The sequence below is a fragment of the Pan troglodytes genome, chromosome 2 (genome assembly GCF_028858775.2).
Source record: "Pan troglodytes isolate AG18354 chromosome 2, NHGRI_mPanTro3-v2.0_pri, whole genome shotgun sequence".
Taxonomy (NCBI): Eukaryota; Metazoa; Chordata; class Mammalia; order Primates; family Hominidae; genus Pan; species Pan troglodytes.
The window spans coordinates 149,677,444-149,698,830 of record NC_086015.1 but is presented as its reverse complement, the minus strand read 5'-3'; the positions used below and the strand labels follow the sequence as shown (position 1 = coordinate 149,698,830).

Here is a 21,387-nt window from a genome sequence, read left to right as displayed (position 1 = left end):
AATACTGTCAAAATGGGTCTTAGTTTCCAACAAATGAATTTGGGGACACACATACCTTTAAACCATGGCTCCTACTAAGCACATTTCTGTTAAATCATACTGTCTGAATTCTCTCCCCGTTATTGCAAGTCACAAGCAGAAGATAATTTACTCGCAAAATTATTTTTTTTGCAAATCTATTTCAGTTTTTATGAATAAAGACAGATTCACTCAAATAATTCACATAAATGTATTTGTAAACGTTATACCTGAGGAGGAAATGAATATTTAAAAAAAAGTTGATTGATTTAAGGGCACTGAAACTGCTCATCAATTATTTAACAAGTACATACGGAGCTTCTACACTGGGCCAGTAGTTATGCTAGGTACGATGGTCTCAATAAGCAACAAAAATTATTTTCTACAAGATGCTTAAGGTCAATTATACATATGGAATGTTTGATTATAGGATCCAGAGTACTATGGAGAGGGGTAGTAGGGACACTGAACTCAGTTTTAATGGTCAGGAAATTAGGGGAAGTAACTTTTAAACTAAGAAAGTTTGCTGGACAAAAGGCAAGTGAGATTATTTCAGGCAAAGGAAAGAACATAAACAGAAGTCACCTCAGGGGTCTGAAATGTGGCTAGGCCACTGGTTTTGTGTTCCTTCATGAGTGAAAGACATGCAGGGGGTGGGACATCTAAAGAGTGGTTAGATCATACAGTGCCTTAGCCACATTAAGAAGTTCAGGTTGGGGCCAGACATGGTGGTTGACACCAGTAAACCCACCACTTTGAGAGGCTGAGGTGGGAGGGGGTAGGAAAGATCAAGTGTCCTTTCCTACACATAGTTCTCTCTCAGTCTCTAGGAATTAGGTGGTGGACTTCTCTAAAGCTGCACTTTTTTTTTTTTTTTTCCCAAGCAGCATGGCTTGCCTGATTGTTCTCTAGGAACTAGTCTAGCCTTTTCAGATGAGAAAGTTATTTGTCTACACAGAAGTTTTCTCATGGTGATTTGGTATCTCCCTCATCACCAAAACCTGGATACATGGTAGATGGCCTAAAATTGTTGAATTATCTATCTTTCAAATTTACAGTGTGAATCGATTTACGTTTCAGGTCCTGAAAGCTATCAAAATAACCAAAGTCCATTTATCTGAGGAGATGGTATTAATTAGTTGTGTAAGTAAAAAAGTCAATAAAAGATGAAGCATATCTGTAAAAAAGATGAATATATTTAAAATAAAGGGTGAATTTTATTATTTTGTTATTATTATCATATCATTTATTTATTTATCAATCTTTTAAGTAGGGGCAAGGGCCAAGTGTGGGTCTACTATTCTGCATTGTCTTTCTTGTGTAAAAATACACAGTTTATTTTTGTTTCAATAGAGCCAGAATTCTAAGACACTTTCAAAGGTATCTTAGTGTAGAACAGTAAATTTTTACCATGATTTTTCAGTCATTCATATTTGGCTCACCCTTTACTAACTCAGTAGCAATCAACTTTACTGAGTAGACTTAATAAGCATTTTAAAGGAATTCAGATTAACTTACATAGAAACAATCTTTTATATTAATATTTAATCAAAGCAAGTAAAAATATTTACTTTCTGTAACTACAATAATCTTTTGTATAAACTGATTTACAAATAAATACAAATCACTTTTAGTTGGTGTAGAACTTTTGAGAGACTAGATGTACCCTAGAACTAGAGAGTCAATAGGGACCCTCTTAATGTAATAGTCAAGTGTATTCAGCATAATTTGAGCTAATAATTAGGTTTTACAGAGAGAATAGGAAATGTCAACCCAAGGAGTTGGGTAAATTAAGATCAGTTAAGAGAGTATCTATATTGACTTTCTTTAATAATTATTTTCTGACAAGGAAAACAATAGTCACCATCAATCCAGTAGGTAAAATAATATGACACCTTTTTATACGATTCATGGCTCCCTCAAGAACTTATCTGCTCCAAAAAGTAAAGGAGAAAGCAGGAAAGAAGAAAGGAAGGGATTAAATGAAAAGGAAAGAAGAAAGAAAAGGGGTTTTTGTTTGTTTGTTTCATTAGAAGTCAACTAAAAAATATAGAAGAAATGACGAAGGTAGGAAATGACCATTTGACAGTCATCATCACAATAATTTTATTCCAGCAAGGAAACATCAGTGGCTGCTAAAATTACTGATGAACATTTAAGGAAAAGCAATATGCAGTACTTACATTGTCTCAAAGTAGCTTCTTATAAGATACTTATTAATTTCAAAAAATAAAATAGTAAGTAACTTTACATTTACTGCATGATACAATTCAGCTGAGCTGCCTGCCATGATATGAAAAAGATCTCCATTCCTCCAGTTTCCAATAACAAGTTTTTTCCACTCATCTGAACCTTCACCTGAAGTGCATTTAATTCTGTATTTCTACCATCGGTCTCTTCATGTTGATGTAAATCTTCTCTAAGATGATCAACATTTTCTTAGAGAAAATACATACCATGCTCCTCACTTCCTTTTGTATACTTATCAGTCATTAACATCCATCTCTCTTCAATCTTGTCTTAGTTGGCACAGGCTGTTAGAACAAAATATCATAAGCTGTCTTAAACAGGAGATGTTTAATTCTCAGTTCTGGAGCCTGGGAAGTTCAAAATCAAAGTACCAGCAGATCTGGTTTCTGGTGAGGGACCTCCTTCTGTCTTGGAGAGAGCCACCTTCTTATTGTGTTCTCACATGGCAGAGAGTCCAAGCCCTGGTCTCTCTTCCTCCTCTTATAAGGACACTCATCCCATTATGAGACCCCCACCTTTATAAACCTAATTGACTTCCAGAGGCCTTGACTCCAAATACCACCACATTAGGAGTGAGAGTTTCAACATATGAATTTGGCAGGAGAGGTACACAAACATTTAGTTCATAACATTCCACCCCTGGCCCCCCATCATTCATGACTTTCTTGCATGTAAAATGTATTAATTCTATCCCAATAGTAGCAAAATCCATAACTCATTCTCTCATCAACTCTGGACTTCTAAGTCTCATTTAAGAAACATCTAAATCAGATATGAATGAGACTCAAGGTACAATTCATCCTGAGGCAAAATTTCTTTCCAGCTGTGAGCCTGTGAAACCAGATAAGTTATGTACTTCCAAATTTCAATAGTGGGACAGGCATAGAATAGACTTTCCCATTACAAAATGGAGAAGTTGGGAGGAAGAGAGGAGTAACATGTCCAAATCAAGTTCAAAACCTAGCAAACAAATGCCATTAGATCTTGAGGCTCAAGAATAAATCTTTTTAGTTTGATGCTCTGTCTTTGAGACCCATGTCCTGCAAGGCTTTTTTGGGTGGGGGTTGTGCCCTCAAAGCTCTGCAATGTGAGAGTCACATCCACCCCCAAGGCTCAGCTGAGTGAATTCTCATTCTCCAGGCTCCAGGCTGCCACTGTCTAGCCTGTTGAAACCAAGGCAATGGCTCTCTCCCCCATTGAAAACCAAGGAGACAGACCTGATGACCTCTGAATTGCCCTCAGGATTACTGCTTTTCTTATCTTGAAGAGCAGTACACATCTGCAGCCAAATAGCTTGATGTTCTGGTACTGTGGGCTGTAAGAAGTCCTGTAGCTTCTTTCTATTGAAACTGTTTCCATTGTCTTTAGCTCTGTCAATCTGAAATAATCAAAAGAATCAGAATTCAGTCTTGAAGAATTTATTCTAGCAAAAAGTTTGGAATGATCATTAGAGAAACATTGGCTCCAGAAAATGAAGTAAGTTCCAGTGGAGTCACAGATTAGAAAATGAGTCAATGAATATACTTGATGCAAATCTCATGCAGTTTTTTTTTTCTTTTTTAAATAATCAACTAATCTATGTTAACTGAGACTCCTTGTTCTCCAGCTACTCAATCCACAGGTGGCCTGTGGCTCCTGGTAAACAGAAAGGATAGCAATGTAATTGAAGGCTGTTGTGACTCCTCTTATTGTAGGCCAACTTACAAATATCACCAGGAAATAAAGTCTCATCATTCTCATTGACTAGACAATAAAAGAACAATGGGCCTTGTAAGGTGGGAATGAGGAAATGGCACAATTAAAAAAAAATGATTGGTTAACATCAGGTTACTTCAGATTACTTTTTTGTAAGGGTTAAAGCAGAGGGACTTCCTTATTATGCTGACTCAATCAGATTGAAATTTCCTGTTTTCAGGGAAAAAAAAATGGTCTGCTTGGGATCTGTCTGCTTCCTTAAAGTTTCAGTATGATTGTGTAACATTTGGCATGAGTGACTCTATTGTGGTTTAATCTGGTTTGTTGGAGTCTAGTGCGTGAGCTCACTCCAAAACAATGACCTCCCACAATTTTTGTTTACACACACACACACACACACACACACACGGTATATATTCACTTTTTTTTCCCCTATTGGTTCTCTTTCTCTGGAGAACACTGAATAATATGCCAACTTTCCTCTATAATCAACTTCAATGAATATTTCTGTACATGTATCCTTGTGCTCATGTCAAAAAAAGCATTTATGATTATCCTTATGAGTAAAATTGCTGCTTCTAAGGGTCTAAACATCATTATGAAATATTGTAATATTGCTCTCCAAATAAATCATACCAATTTATTGTCTAAACACCAGTGTATGACCATCACTACAGCTTTACATCCCCCATCAGATCTGGTATTGTTGGGTTATGTTTTGTTTTGGTGAATTCCCAATATTTTTAATTGGGAATCTCATTCTTGTTTTCATCTGCATGAAATTGTGAGGTTGAGTATGTTTTCATTTGTTAAAATTAGATGTTCATGTTTCCTCTAATGTGAATCATCCTTTTGCACACTTTAGTAATTTTTGTATGTTTGCTGTCAACTTTCTTATTAATTTGTAGAAGTTTCTTTTTATGCAACCAAATCTTTTATGAGTTTGTATGCATTATAAATATCTTCTCTCAGGATATGGCTTTTAATTCACTTTATTTGTGAAATAATATTTTTGTTGTCTAGAGAAATTTTAAATCATCATATTTATCATTTTTTCAAGGTTTGTATTTTTTTTCTTTTGTTTTGCAAGTTTATTTTTCATAGATAGGTCATTACTCCATTTGGAACTTTTTAATATATGAGTAGATATCTAATTTTATTGTATACAAACAGCTAATTGCTCCAATATCAGCAAAGAGTTCATCTTTTCTACTGATTTGTATTGCTACTTTTGCCAGCCATCCACTTTTCATAGATTTATGGATCTGTTTCCAAGCTTACTCTCCTATTCTGTTGCTCAATATTTTTGTATAAACAATTCCCTTCAAATATTCCTGACAGCTTATTTCCTCTTGAATGTTATTCTGGTCTGGTCCCTTTAAACAGCTGCAATTTATTGATGGAACATAAAACAGGCAAAAGGAAGGAGCAAGACACAGAGTTCGTTTAATATCCTGATAAAATAGATCAGCCTTTAGTATTTTAACAGCTATATATTATTTATTTAGTAATTTTGGTTTTGTTTGTAAACAAGGAAGTTATATTGTGGTAAAGAAAAAATATGGGAGTCAAAATAAGACTTTAAAGATGTATCTAATTTTGTAATTAAAATACATTTCCTACTCAACATTTTTTTAATTTTATGTAAAATATTTTAGGATACACTGTGCATGTTTTAAAACCACTTGATTTTAAAGCTTTTTAATAGAAAAAAAAAGATACAAAGCTGAAGTTGTAGGGGTAAGTGTTAAGTATTGAAGTTTTGTGGGCCTAACAAATGACTGGTTTATATAATTTGTAGAATACTTTTTTATTTTACATACTTACCTAATATAAGTGGTGCCTAAATAAGTAATGCTTTATAGAACGAATTGATGCAGGTGGGAGAGTCACTGTGATATGAGACTGTCAGAGGCATTTGAACCAGAGCAACTCTATCTTGAATAGGGGCTGGATAAAGTAAGTCTGAGACCTACAGGGCTGCATTCCCAGGAGGTTAGGCATTCTTAGTCAAAGGAAGACACAGGAGGTAGCTCAAGACACAGGTCACAAAGACCTTGATCATAAAACAGGTCGTGGTAAAGACGCCAGCCAAAACCCACCAAAACCAAGATGTCAAGGAAAGTGATCTCTGGCCTTCCTCACTGCTCATTATATGCTAATTATAATGCATTAGCATACTAAAAGACCCCACCAGCACCATGACAGTTTACAAATGCCATGGAAATGTCTGGAAGTTACCCTATATAATAAAAAAAGGGAAGGAACTCTCAGTTCTGGGAATTACCCGCCTCTTTCCCAGGAAACTCATGAATAATCCACCCCTTGTTGAGATATAATTGATAAATAACTATAAGCATACTAAGTAGCCCATGCCATTGCTCTATCTATGGAGTAGCCATTGTTTTATTCCTTTACTTTCTTAATAAACTTGCTTTCACTTTAGTCTATAGGCTTGCCTCTAATTCTTTTTTGAGTGAGGTCCAAGAACTCTTCTCCTGGGGTCTAGATCAGGACCCCTTTCCAGTAACAAAACTAGGGAAAGTTATCAACTTAACATACAAGTAAATTAAAATAAGCTTAATTAAACTGAGTAAATATTAAATACACTATCAAAGAGAATACAGTCAGAGAGACAAAAAACAAGCAGGGAAATGAAGGAGAATCAAGAATGTTTGCATTCTGCCGGGCTCGTTGGCTCACGCCTGTAATCCCAGCACTTTGGGAGGCTGAGGCGGTGCGGATCACGAGGTCAGGAGATCGCCACCATCCTGGCTAACACGGTGAAACCCCGTCTCTACTAAAAATACAAAAAAATTAGCCGGGTGTGGTGGCGGGCGCCTGTAGTGCCAGCTACCCGGGAGGCTGAGGCAGGAGAATGGCGTGAACCTGGGAGGCAGAGCTTGCAATGAGCCGAGATGGCGCCACTGCACTCCAGCCTGGGCGAGAGAGAGAGACTCAGTCTTGAGCCCACAAGAGTGCAGGGAGGTAAGAATGTAGTGGGTGTCTGGCCAAGCTGGGCTTAAGTTTCAGTTACAGCTGAATCTGCACAAGCCCCTGCACTCCCGCAGACTCTGCAAATGAGTCACCAACCAAACACTGCTGATGTTATAATAAGGAAAATCCATGTGCACTGAATTCAAGAGTATTTACAGTTGTAGCCACCTGTGGACTTACTGGTGCCCCACTAGAGAAAGGTCTTAGGAGAAATTTGTTTCACAAATGAAGGGAGAGAAAGTAAAAAAAGAATTTGAGATATGTAAAGCACCTTGACTTTGCCTACTCACCAGAGTTTCTAAGTATCTCAGTCCTTTTGTTCCCTCTGCAGACTCATGTCAGAATCAGTGTAGTTCCGTGTAGTCTAGCCTGTTCCACCAGATTGAAATCCGTTCACTTGGGAATGGTGGGAGTTTATTTTCTGGTAACATTTGTCAATTGCCTTGCAATAAAAGGAGTCCTTCAATTAAATCTATCCTTTCTGTTTACCAGGTGCTGCAGGCCACCTATCGGTTGGGTAGTTGGAGAACAGGGAGTCTCAGTTAACAAAGAATAGTAGACCATTAAAAAAGAAAAAAAAAAAACCTGTCTGAGATTTGCCTCAACTATATTTATTGAATCATTTTCTGATCTGTGACTCAAATGGAAAATATATACCCTGGGAATTTGAATTATCATCAGGCAACTCCTACAGATTTCTGTTTGTTTTCTTGTTTGCCATAACTCATAGGAGATTACACTCTGACTTCTAAGGAGAATGATGTGAAGTTCCCACAGAGAAACTCCTCATATAGGTAGGGGCCAGAAGAGAACAAAGTAATCCCATGTCAGTAAAAAAATAAAGGAGATATATCCCATCATGTACTTGTATGTCTTTGTGAGCTTTGTTTTAGGACTCATGTTGACTAGGACTAAACCTGATAACCAAGACTCATGACTCAACCGCCTGCTTGGGCCAGACAAGTAAGATAAATGCATAGTGCTACAGGTGTAAGACATCCAGCAATGAGGGAAGGTAGGTGTGTTTGTCTGTTTTACATTGCTATAAAGAAATGCCTGAGACTGGGTAATTTGTAAAGAAAAGAGATTTGTTTGGCTCACAGTTCTTCAGGCTGTACAAACATGGCACCAGTATCTGCTCAGCTTCTGGTGAGGCCTCTGGAAATTTCTACTCATGGTGGAGGGCAGAGAGGGAGTAGGTATGTCACATGTTAAGAGAGGGAGCAAGAGAGAGAGGGGAGAAGGTGGCATAAAAAACAACCAGCCTTCATGTGAATTAATGGAGTGACAACTCACTCATTACCATGAGGACAGCACAAAGCCATTCAAGAGGGATCTGCCTTCATGATCCAAACACCCTGCACTGGGCCCGCCTCCAATATTGAAGGTCACATTTTAATATAAGATTGAGAGAAGACATACTTCCAAACCATATCAGTAGAGAACCAAAACTGCAGCCCAGCTAATGTCTCTCAAATTAAAAACACACAAGCAGGCTACTTTGCTGGCCAAATTCTCAAATGTAGTCTGGCCTAATTAGCCCTAAATGTCTCCATTTGCACCCACCTACCAGTAGTTTTGTCATATCCATAAAATACTCCTCAGAAGAAAATAGTAATTGAATAAAATTTAAGTATTTAAAATGATTTATTATAAACATCAGCATTTTCTCATGATTAAAAGTGGAGACCATGGAAATGTCCCATTAGAGTTAGTATCCCAGCTGTGCCACATTTAAGCTCTGTGCCTCAGTTTCCTCTGAGCAGTTTTGAGCTTTGGGTAAGTCATATAACTTTTCCATGCCTTAATATTCCCATCTGTAAAATAGGCCTATTAACAGGGGGAACCAACCAGTCCACCTGTGGCCACACTTCTAAATAGTTTCAATACAGTTCAAAGGGTTGTTTTAAGAATTTTATGAGTTTTGATATGAAATCTTCGTTGAGCCATGTCTGGCATGTTGATAGCAAGCAGCACAATGGCATTACCTATTATTATGTTACTCACTTTTCCCCTTTATAGTGAAAGTCTGTTTGATATCTGAGTATCATACTTGCATAGTGTTATGGTCTGAATGTTTTTGTCCCCTTGAAAACTCATATTGAAACTTAACCCCTAGTACAACAGTGTTAGGAAGTGGGGCCTACTAGAAAGTGTTTAGGTCATGAGGATGGAGCTCTCATGAACGAATTAATGCTGTTATACAAAAGATTGTGGGAACAGATTTTCTCTCCTGTTCTTTTGTCTCATAAGAATCAGCATTCCTCCCCTCCAGATTATGCAGTGTTCAAGGCACCATCTTGGAAGTAGAGACCAGGCCCTTACCAGACAGCAAACCTGCCAATGCACTGATCTTGGACTTCTCTGACTCCAGAACTATGAGAAATCATTTCTATTGCTTATAAATTACCCAGTGTGTGGCATTCTGTTATAGCAACACCAAACAAATTAAGACGCAGAGTTCAGTTATTCTGAAATCCTTTAACACTTGCCTTTAAAACTTATTTTAAAATATCATTTCTAGTTAAACTTTGGAGCAGGTATATCCACTACACATAACCTATTAGCTAGGGATCTTTTGGCACAGTGATTGTTGTCATATTTTAGAATGTATATAAATTTCCTGGATAACTTGATAAAATAAAGATTGCTGGGCTCATCCACAGAGTTTCTGATTGAGTAGATATCAGACTTTCCCAGAGAATTTATTTGCATTTTAACAATTTCTAATGTGATACTGATTCTGCTGATCTGGGGACCAGACTTGAGAACCATTGTCTTAGCAAATGACGTCCAATGTTTGTTTGGTAAAGAATTTTGAAAATGTAAACAGTAAATTTACTCCTCTGTGTGTGTATATATACATGCATCCACATTCACATTTATAATTTGATATATAAAATTATCATTTACTATGTATTTAAAAAGTAAGATATTAAATAATCATGTAGTATGAATATGTAGGATGTTTAATATTCCTGTAACATTTCCAAATTGCCATCATTGGCATGTTTTAAAAAATATTTCATAAACATGGGATTTTTAATTTCTTCAAACTACTAATCAGCTCATTCATCGTTGTCTGACAGATATAATCACTGCTCATTTGGGGCAGGAAGGCTTCCTCGATGACCTCCTTCAGGCCCATTCCTGGCCCCTGCTCACCTTGGTAAAGGTCTGGGAAAAAAATAAAATAATGAATAAACAGAAAACTTTTCTGGCTTCCAGGCACATGATTCTGTATGTATATGAGATTTTGAGATTTTATTTTAATGAACGGTATTTTCTTTTAACAAAGTATAATTAGAAAGAATATAAAGGTATGTAATATGGAATTTTTAATAACTACTAGTGACATAGTAATAGTAAATAATGTAAGGAAGAGGAGGGCCAATCAAAACACTAATGAGCGAGCTTGTATTTTGTAACTGAGTTTTTCTTACATATAGATGTGCATAATTTAAAATGCAAGATAACATGTGAAAGATTTATTTGAACTTCCGTCTGTGGTAAAACTGGCAGTGACGAACTCATATCCAAGGACATAATGCTCCAATTTTACCATAGATGGTGATTTTTTTGTGCCCAGTATTTAGTCTTTCTTTTTTTTTTTTTTTTTTTTGAGATGGAGTTTCACTCTTGTTGCCCAGACTGAAGTGCAACGGCGCAATCTTGGCCCACCCCAACCTCCATCTCCCGGGTTCAAGCGATTCTCCTGCCTCAGCCTCCCGAGCAGCTGGGATTGCAGGCATGCACCACCATGTCTGGCTAATTTTGTATTTTCAGTAGAGACAGGGTTTCTCCATGTTGGTCAGGCTAGTCTCTAACTCCCCACGTCAGGTGATCCACCCGCCCCAGCCTCCCAAAGTGCTGGGATGACAGGTGTGAGCCACTGCGCCCAGCTATTATTTCTTTTATAAATGTGAGAGGGAACTAGTGTTTGAACTTTGAAAAACTGGGTGATTCAAGCTATTGCCTGATTTAAACCCACCTGATTTTATTACATTTTCTTAACTTGCTGAAAATATAGGTGTGTTTTATTGAAGCAATTACATTCTTAAGAGAAAGAATGTATGCTTTTCACTGTTAATGTATACAATGTCTCAGGACATAAAATAATCTAGGTATTTCCATGTGGACAAATTGTAAAACAATATGTTCTAGGATTCTGCCAAGTGACAGTGTTCTCACATCTCCCATTCAAGATCACAGGATATCAGCTTTAAAGAAACAGAACTCTGAAGCCCAATTAATCTAAAAGGTGGTCCATTTTTGTTAGTTTCTTGGTTTCGGGCACTGTTCTGTTTTATTGTACAGGTCACAAAGCTCATGTGAAGTCTGTAACTGATCCAGCTTTCCCAGTTGAAAAAATAAGTACCCAGTTCACCTCCTTGCCTCTAAATGGCATTTTGAAAATTATTAATCAAACTACTCTTCTAATAATAGATTGATTTCATCCATCTGTAGCAAAAGTAAGTGCTGGATAATTAAATTCAATTATATTATCAACCATAAGAAGTAAATCATTGTTGCTTCTGAAATCCAAATATGACAAGGATTTGATTTCAGGCACCTGAACTTTGTAGCTCAGTCAATTTGAACAAAAACAATAATGGTTATCTAAGCTTTGGTTTTCTTACCTCTAAAATTAGGATAATAACTTCTTCATTTTAAAGTTTTTATTAGGATAAAGTAAACATGTTCTACCATTATTATTTTTATTATTAATGCACCATTTTCAATTCTACTTAGATGACATTATGCTGCAAACCATTTTTTATTAATTTCATATGATGTAGGTAGTAATCTGATTAAATTTTTAAAAGAATGATTGTCTATTCATCCTTGGTATTGGATATATCTAATCTAGCATTTTCCTCCTGAGGAATTAAGTGCTTTCTTCAACACTGGTGTATGTTTGTGACGTAATTTCAGGTCTTGATATGTAAAGAAAAGTATGTATTTGTGTGTGTATCTACTTACTTAACAACAGACACATACCTCAGTTTGTTTTCCAATTTTAGATTTCCAAATTTTAGTTTTATTTTGTCTAAACTTGTAAACTTATAATTTTAATTCAGCATAATATCTATATGTCAAGATATGATCACTTCCTTTAGAATTCAAATAAGAGTGTTTGAGAATATATGCACTACCGGGGAATTTTATTACCAGAAGAAACCCTCCAGTATAATTTATAAATACAAAAACTGAGGTTTTAATGTTACTAAGTTAATGTTAAAGCTTATTATATTAGTATTACTCCTTAGAGATTCTGGGTTTTGAGGTGTCTATATTACCTCATGATTCTGGTAAAAACAGAGAACATTGAATCAGTGACTGAAAAGAGACGAAATTCAGTTCCGGGTGAAGGAAGTTTTGAGGCACTACTCTCTTTCAAAAATCTGAATATACTAGATGTTGGGAGTGAGACACTGTTGTTTCCACATTTTGTTTCATCACTTTTATGTCAGTGTTTTGTAACCTATTGTGTCCAGAATTGGTGGGTTCTTGGTCTCACTGACTTCAAGAATGAAGCCGCAGACCCTCGCAGTGAGTGTTACCGTTCTTAAAGGCGGCGTGTCTGGTGTTTGTTCCTGATGTTCAGATGTGTTCGGAGTTTCTTCCTTCTGGTGGGTTCGTGGTCTCGCTGGCTCAGGAGTGAAGCTGCAGACCTTTGCCGTGTTACAGCTCTTACAGCAGGAAGTCTTGAGCTGTTCCTTCCTCCCGGTAGGTTCGTGGTCTAGCTGGCTTCCAGAGTGAAGCTGCAGACCTTTGCCGTGAGTGTTACAGCTCATAAAGGCAGTATGGACCCAAAGAGTAAACTGCGGCAAAACTTATCGCAAAGACCAAAAGAACAAAGCCTCTACGGCGTGGAATAGGACCCCAACCGGTTACCACTGCTAGCTCCAGCAGCCCTGCTTTTATTCTCTTATCTGGCCCCACCCACATCCTCCTGATTGGTCCATTTTACAGACAGCCTATTGGTCTGTTTTACAGAGCGCTGATTGGTCCATTTTGAGAGGGTGCTGATTGGTGCGTTTACAATCCCTGAGCTGGACACAAAAGTTCTCCACATCCCCACTGGATTAGCTAGATACAGAGTGCTGATTGGTGTATTTACAAACCCTGAGCTAGACACAGAGTGCTGATTGGTGCATTTACAAACCTTGAGCTAGATACAGAGTGCTGATTGGTGTATTTACAATCCCTTAGCTAGATATAAAGGTTCTCCAAGTCCCCACTAGACTCAGGAGCCCAGCTGGCTTCACCCAGTGGATCCTGCAAGGGCCGCAGGTGGAGCTGCCTGCCAGTCTGGCACCTTGCGCTTGCACTCCCCAGTCCTTGAGCAGTTGATGGGACTGGGCTCCGTGGAGCAGGGGGCTGTGCTCGGGTGCACTGCGCAGGAGCCCACGGCAGAGCGGGGAGGCTCAGGCATGGCGGGCTGCAGGTCCTGAGCCCTGCCCCACGGGGAGGCAGCTAAGGCCCAGAGAGAAATCGAGCACAGCCCTGGTGGGCCAGCACTGCTGGGGGACCCAGTGCACCCTCCACAGCTGCTGGCCCGGGTGCTAAGCCCCTCACTGCCCGGGGCCGGCAGGGCCGGCCAGCTGCTCCGAGTGCGGGCCTGCCGAGCCCACGCCCACCCAGAACTTGGGCTGGCCTGCAAGTGCTGCATGCAGCCCCAGTTCCTGCCCGTGCCTCTCCCTCCACACCTCCCGGCAAGCAGAGGGAGCCAGCTCTGGCCTCGGCCAGCCCAGAAAGGGGCTCCCACAGTGCAGCAGTGGGCTGAAGGGCTCCTCAAGCGTGGCCAGAGTGGGCACCGAGGCTGAGGAGGTGCCAAGAGTGAGCGAGGGCTGCCAGAACGCTGTCACCTCTCACTATGATCTAGGTTAGTGGGTCCAAGAGGGCCCAGTTCTGGGAGGCTAAGTTGCTCCTTACTGGCCCAGATAAAGGGGAGGATTTCAACATGCTAATCTGGCTGAGGGCTTATGAGACTATTTGCTTGTGACCCATTTAGCCTCTCTTGTCTTCTCCATGGGGAAGTTACACAACTTATTTTGGACAGGCCAAGCTCATCTTTCATAAAGTGGCAGCCTTTATCCTGTATTGTTTCCACTGATTAATGCCAGTAGGTTCTTATCTGTCTTGACCAGCTGCTGCTGTGAGGTGCTAAACCTGTGCCCTTATTCACAGGAAATGCAACCCCGCCCCCACCACCACCCTGGGATTCATTGACATCATAGTCAGTGGAAGAAGTCACTTCATGCCCATGTACCTTCACAAGAGTCCAAATCCCTTCACTTTGTTCAGAGGGGATTACAGACACCCAAGGCTGTTGTGTTGTCCATAGCTAAGCTTGGCAAATGGGCCCACACAAGAGAGTCACTTACCATAGTATCCTTAACATTCTGCTTCTAGACCCTGTAATTGAAACGTGTATCCAGGTTGTTTCATCTCTCATACATCGTGAATACTTTTCCTTCCTGTTCTGAGATACCAAAGAGATACTTTTCCTCTTACTCAAATCCTACTATAAAACATAATGTTCTAATTTACATTCCACTTAGGCTTTCTCTCTTTCTATATGACTGAGAAGATCTCTCAATAACAGTGTGCTCTTGCACAAAGTGCAAAGTAATGAAACTAGTACAACAGAGGACAACGTACAATGCTCTGAAACCATTTTATGCACCATCATGTAATTATTTTATTGTTCCATTTTATTGTTTAACATGTAGTGGTAAAGCCTTAGGTATCAGAAACTTCATGTGGAACTGGCCCCACTTGATCAATTATTGGAATATAGGAGGTGTGACATACTGCTTTGAGGTGTGACCACTGCTTTGAGGTGGCACACTGCTTGCAGGAGGCATGACAACTGCTTTGAGCCTTTGCTGCCATTCCAACACCATGGGAGAATTACAAGCTTTATATCCTGGTATGCGTACAATTATTCATAGAACTAGTTAGCTTCAAAGTTCTAAATGGAATGTCTATTGTTGTGGTTGCTTGCATCTGCCCATCTTAGATTCTTCCCAGCAATAATTTTGAGAGACTCTGGATTGTGGGCCGAATGGAGAATGAAGCCTTTTCAAATTCACCTCCCAGGTAACCAATGACATGTAGTTTCCAGAGACTAACGTGCTTCAAATGTTGGTCTCTATAACTACTACATACTCCCTTTTGTTTATGCGTATGTTCCTATTCACGAACTACCTAATGGGGACCTTAAACTCATACTAGGTATCTTAAACAGTGTGAACTGCTGTAACAAATACCATAGACTGGGTGACTTATAATAACAGAAACTGGTTTCTCTACTTCCAGAGGCTGGGAAGCCCAGAATTAAACAGATTTGGTGTCTGATGAGGGTTCACTTCCTCACAGATGACCAACTTCTCACTGTAACCTCACAGGGCAGAAGCGGGGAGGGATCTTTCTGGGGTCTATTTCTATAAGGGCATTGCTCCCAATTCTGAGAACTCCTCCCTTGTGGCCTAATCATCTTCCAAAAGCCCTACTTCCTAAAACCTCTGGGAGTTAGGACTTTAACATATTAATTTCAGAAAGATATATTCAGTCCATTGGACTGGGAAACTGTAGTATTCAGAATTTATTACTTTGCTGATGCTTCATTGTTGCCCATATAATATAAAAGAATATTGTGATGTATTTTTAGAGACATTGCCTAGGATTCCAGGTTTGGGACAAATCTCTGAGCTTCCACTCAGTACAAAGTGTCCAAAAATAGGAAGAAGACATTTATGTTCTTCTCTAGAGAGAAGAAAAACGAATGCCATAGTTGGAGTGTTAACAAAGCCTCCAACTTCATCCTACATCTAACTTGAAAATCACCATGTATATGAAATATGTCTGACCCTGAATGAACCTCTTCTCTCCTGCTCTAACTGATACTCCTCTTTCCCAATCCATTATTTATGTCAACTATTCCTGCCATTCCTCTTCTTTAGGATACCTGGATTCACTTTATAGCTCTTCCATGTATAAATCTAATGGATAACACAACATCTCTGAGGCTCATATTTTGATCCGTAAAACTGGGATCAGAGTTGAGCTACAAATGATCTGCAAGTTTCTACAGTGAACTCACTAGGAAACACTTCCAGAGATAAGAGTGTTTCATGAGTATGAGACCTCATGATGGAAAGTCTGAATTTTCTTTCAAAATTAAGAAACCTATATATTTAGGTGAAGCATAATGCAAAATGCATATTCCTTCTAAGACTTCAGGAGAACTTTCCAACTAATATAATTGTGTGATTATTACTATTCTTTGAAGATCTGTGATTTACAAAGTATTTAAACCATGAGTGTTTAAAAACTGTTTGTATTTTAGGTTCACTGACAGCAATATATTACTTTATCAAATTAAATAGACTTAAGAATAATACAACAATGTAACATTGAGATTCTTTGACAAAACAACTGGAAGACCACCAGTTTGTCTGGCATAATTAAATATTTTGTCTGGTGACATGTATGTTTAAAAATCAATATAGTTATACTTATTAGCAAGTATTAAAACATATATACACATGCACTATATATGCACACATGTAGACAATATGAAAAACAGTAATATACTTAATAAAACATAAAAATTAATAAATACATGCATATTTGGGATTTTTAAATTAAGTACATTGCCATTCATGTATATGAAATATTTATGTACTTACCATTATACATAGATGTGACATAGTTCTTATTTGTTTTAATTTCAAATAATAGTCTCTATGTACGATTTCATATGCACAAAACAATTCAGAGTAAGGGCTCCAAAAATCTGTGCCTCAAAGAAAGCAGTCAGAACCCAGGTAAAAATGGTCAAAACCAAAATTTTAGAACTCCGAACATTAACCAATGACCTCAATCTAAAGGTCATCTTAAAAAATGTGAAACTATCATAGAACAGTGAGCTGTGGAATTTCAACTTGTTCTATTTCCATCCTCCAATCCCCAGATTCACAGAAGATTTGCAAACCAACAGCTCTGTAGTCACAGTAGCCATGATGTAGTCAACAGAAAAATTCCACCTAAAGATGTGTATGTCATATTCCCCAAAACCATAAACATATTATCTTACACATTATTAATGTCAACATAATGTCTATGGAATGAATCCAGTGACATATACTTTAGAGACACAATGTTCTCAAAGTTTTTACACTTGCAAAAAAAAAAAAAAAATGCCACCTTGGACTGAAAGAGAAAAACAGAAAGAATAAATCAAAGAAATTCGCTGGACTCCTGAAATGCTATAAACAGAATATTGCCTAATAAAATTACTCAGCTGAAAACACATGCTTACCTTTTTTTGTTTGTCATAGATGGCTCTTATTATTTTGAGATATATTCTTTCACTGCCTAGCTGTTGAGTGTTTTTAACATGAAGGAATATTGAATTTTTATCAAAAGCCTTTTCTATGTCTATTGAAATGATCATGTGGTTTTTGTTCTTAGTTCTGTTTATGTGATGAATCACATTTCATGAATTGCATATGCTGAACCAATCTCTCATTACAGGATTAAAGCCTACTCAATCATGATGGATTAGCTTTTTGATGTGCTACTGGATTTGGTTTGCATATTTTGTTGAGGGGTTTTACAACAGGGATATTGTTCTGAAGATTTTCATTTGTAGTGTTTCTGCCAGATTTTGGTATGAGAATAATGCTGGCCTCCTAAAATGAGTTAGAAGATAGTCCCTCCTCCTCAATTTTTTGCAATAGTTCCAGTAGGACTGTTATCATCTCTTAGTTGTATATCTTGTAGAAATAGCCTAGTCCAAGGCTTTTTCTTCTTGGTAGGTTTTTTATTACTCATTCAGTTTTGGATCTTGTTTTTGGTCTGTTCAGGATTTCAATTTCTTCCTGGTTTAATGTTGGGAGGTCATGTATTTCCAGAAATTTATTTATTTCTTCTAGATTTTCTAGTATGTATACATAGAAGTGTTTGTAACGGTCTTTGAGACTTCTTTTTTTGTATTTCTGTGGGGTCCATAGTAATGTCTCCTTTGTCATTTATGATTATGTTTATTTGGATTTTCTGTTTTTTTCTTTATTCATCTAGCTACTGGTCTATCAAAGCAAGCTTGATTTTTCTTTTAAAAAACCAAGTTTTGGTCTAAGTTAATCTTTTGTATGGTTTTTCACATCTCATATTCATTCAATTAGCTCTGGTTTTGGTTATTTCTTTTCTTCTGTGAGCTTTGGGGTTGGTTTCCTCTTCTTTTTTTTTTAAAATTCCTCCAGGTGTGATGTTAGCTTGTTAATTTGAGTACTTTCTAACTTCTTGATGTACATGTTTGGCACTATAAACTTTCCCCTTCCTACTTCTTTAGCTGTGTCCCAGAGACTCTGGTGTGTTTTATCTTTGTTTTCATTAGTTTCAAATTTTTTTTTGATCTGACTTAATTTTATTCTTTACCCAAAAGTCATTCAGGAGCAAGCTGTTTAATTTCCATGTAATTGTATGGTTTGGATATATCTCCTTAGTATTGATTTATATTTTTATTGCACTGTAGTCCAAGACTGTGATGAGTATGATTTTTTAAAAAATTTTTTGTGAATTGCTTTATGCACAAGTATGTGGTTGATCTTAGAGTATGTGCTCTGTGGAGATGAGAAGAATGTATACCTGTCGTTGTTGTGTGGATTATTCTATAGATGTCTGTTACATCTGTTTGGTCAAGTGTTGAGTTTAAGTCCTGAATAGCTTCATTAGTTTTCTGCAGAGTATTGTTGCCAGTGGACTGGGAACACCTCAGCCTCTCCAATGCAGTGAGTACTTGATGTCAAGGGGCCAGCACATACAACTGAAGGCCTGTTTCCAGGTCAGTAGGGTCAGAACATACAGCTGAGAAGTGCTGATCTGAGCCTCGGAGCCATGTAAGCATTCAGAAATGAAGCCAATTGACTAAACCCAACTTATAACACAGTCATATCCTTCAGGGCATCAAAGGATATAAAAACACAAAGACCCATCCAAAGGACAGCAACCTCAAAGATTAAATGAACACCAGTCCACACAGATGAGGAAAAGACAGTGCAGGAACTCTGAGAACTCTTAAAGCCAGAGTGTCTTCTTACCTCCAATCAACTGCAGTAGCTCCTGGTTCTTGGTCACACTGAAATGGCTGAAGTGACAGACATAGAATTCAGAGTATGGATAGCAAGGAACCTCAAAGATACAGAAGAAGTTTGAAACCCAATTCAAGAAAACTAATAAAATGATCCAAGAGTTGAAAAGTGGCATAGTCATTTTAAGGAAGCACCAAAATAGCTTCTGGAAATAAAAAATTCACTTCAGGAATTTAATAATGCAATTGGAAGCATTAACAACAGAGTAGAATGAACTGAAGTAAGAATCTCAGAGCTTGAAGAACATTCCTTTGACTCAATGCAGGCAGACAAAATTTAATTTTTTTTAAATGAAGAACACATCTGAGAAATAAGGGATTATGTAAACAGAACAAGCCTATGACTCATTGGCATTCTTGAAAATGATGGAGAAAGAGCAAGCACTTGGAAAACATTGTTGAAGATATTGTCCAAGAAAATTTCCCCAACTTCACTAGAGAATTTTCAATGTGAAAATTTAAGAAATTCAGAGAACCCTGTAAGATACTGTACAAGAAAAACATCCCCGAGACACATAGTTATCAGGTTTTCTAAGTCAATGCAAACAAACCAACAAAAAAATCTTAAAGGCAACTAGAGAGAAGGGGCAGATCACCTAAAAAAGGAACCCTAGTAGTCTAACAGCAGAACTTTTAGAAGAAACTACACAAGCCAGAAGAGATTGGGGAGCTACATTCAGCATTCTTAAAGAAAAGAAATTCCAACCAAGAATTTTATATTCACCCAAATTGAGCTTCAAATGTGAAGAAGAAATGATATCTTTTTTAGGCAAGCAAATTCTAAGGAAATTGTTACCAGTAGGCCTGCCTTACAAGAAGTCTTTAAGGGAGTGCTAAACATGGAATCAAAAGAACTATAGCTGTCACCACAAAAACATACTTAAGTGCATAGCCCACTGACACTATAAAGCAACTATACAATCAGGTCTACATAATAACCAGCTAACAACATGATGACAGCATCAAATTCTCACATATCGATATTGATCTTGAATATAGATGGGCTAAATGCCCTACCTAAAAGGCAGAGACTGGCAAGCTGAATAAAGAAGCAAGACCCAACCATATACTGTTTTCAAGAGACCCATCTCAACTGTAATGACACCCACAGGCTCAAGGTAGAGGGATGGAGTAATATCTATTAAGCAAATGGAAAACAAAAAATGGCAGGAATTGATATTCTTTATTTCAGATCAAGCAGACTTTAAATAACCTAAAAAGTCAAAGCATTACATAACAAGAAAGTGTTCAATTCAACAAAAAGACTTAACTATCCTAAATATATGTAAATCCAACACTGGAACACCCAGATTCATAAAACAAGTTCTTAGAGTTCTGCAAAGAGACTTAGATAACCACAATTAGATAATCACAATAATGGGGGGAGTCTTCAACATCTCATTGACAGTGTCAAACAGATCTATGAGGCATGCTTCATTTTCAAAGAAGGAAGGAAGTATTCTCATGGCAGAGTTATCAGCCCAGAATGCAGAGAGCTCTCAGCCCAGAGAATGGAGCTGACAACCACAAAGGAATATTCTCAGGCCTTGAGAGCTAATGGAGTTTGCTTTGCTGAATTTCAAATTTCCTCCAAATGGTGGTTCCTCTTTTTCTTCTATTTTTTCCCCCTTTTGAATACAAACATCTATAATAGGTATCCTATACATGTCCCTTTATTGTGTTTTGGGAGCACTAACTACTTTTCCAGTTTCAGAAGTCCACAGTAAGAGAGAAATTTTGACCCAGATGGATCATTCTCAAAGTTGTTATCAACGTATGGTCTATATGAAAAGATTTGGGACTTTTATGCTGAGATTTTTGGACTTGAGTAGATGCTGTAATGTGTTGAGGTTTTGGAGACCTGGAATGGGGTAAATGTGCCTTGCATGTGAGATGGCTATGAATCTTTTGAAGCAAGCGGCAGAAATATAGTAGAGAGAAAAATAGTTCCCAGCATGTTCATATTATACTCCCTGGAAATCATAAATGTATTGCCTACATGGAAAAAGGTAGCTTCAATCATGACTAATTGAAGGATCTCTAGATGGGAGATTATTCCACACCATCTGGGTGGGTCTTCTGTAACGGCAAAGGTCCTTATGAGAGATCACAAGGTCAGAAGATTAGAAGATCGAAAAGGCAAACAAGTATTCTTTCTATAGTTTCTGGAACAATAACTGTGAGGAATCATTTAAGACTTTGGACCTCAGAAATGAAAGACAATACACTTGTATTCCTTTAAACTACTGTTTGTGTTAATTTGT

The 21,387-nt window shown here is 37.8% G+C and overlaps 1 protein-coding gene and 1 long non-coding RNA gene across 5 annotated transcripts in view; one reads left to right on the top strand and one right to left on the bottom strand.

Annotated features, from left to right (window-relative positions):
- Nucleotides 1-1,365: 1,365 nt before the first annotated feature.
- On the bottom strand, nt 1,366-14,150 carry LOC129143540 (uncharacterized). Its single transcript, XR_010155826.1, has 4 exons — nt 12,525-14,150; nt 7,251-7,466; nt 3,486-3,646; nt 1,366-2,552 (listed from the first exon to the last, which is right to left on the bottom strand). It is a non-coding gene; the product is annotated as an uncharacterized LOC129143540 (long non-coding RNA).
- Nucleotides 14,151-14,856: 706 nt separating this feature from the next.
- Nucleotides 14,857-21,387, top strand: part of PLSCR2 (phospholipid scramblase 2) — a 62,828-nt gene continuing 56,297 nt past the window's right edge. For 2 of the 4 annotated variants that reach the window (XM_063807258.1, XM_063807252.1), the window contains exon 1: nt 14,985-15,069. Coding sequence is in view for 2 of the 4 variants with exons in the window: in XM_016942125.4 (XP_016797614.3) it covers nt 14,946-15,069 (124 nt within the window). In the remaining 2 variants the exon portion in view is untranslated. Of the gene's footprint in view, nt 15,070-21,387 lie in introns of all 4 variants that reach the window. The other 2 variants (XM_016942125.4, XM_016942126.4) reach the window with 2 other exon arrangements.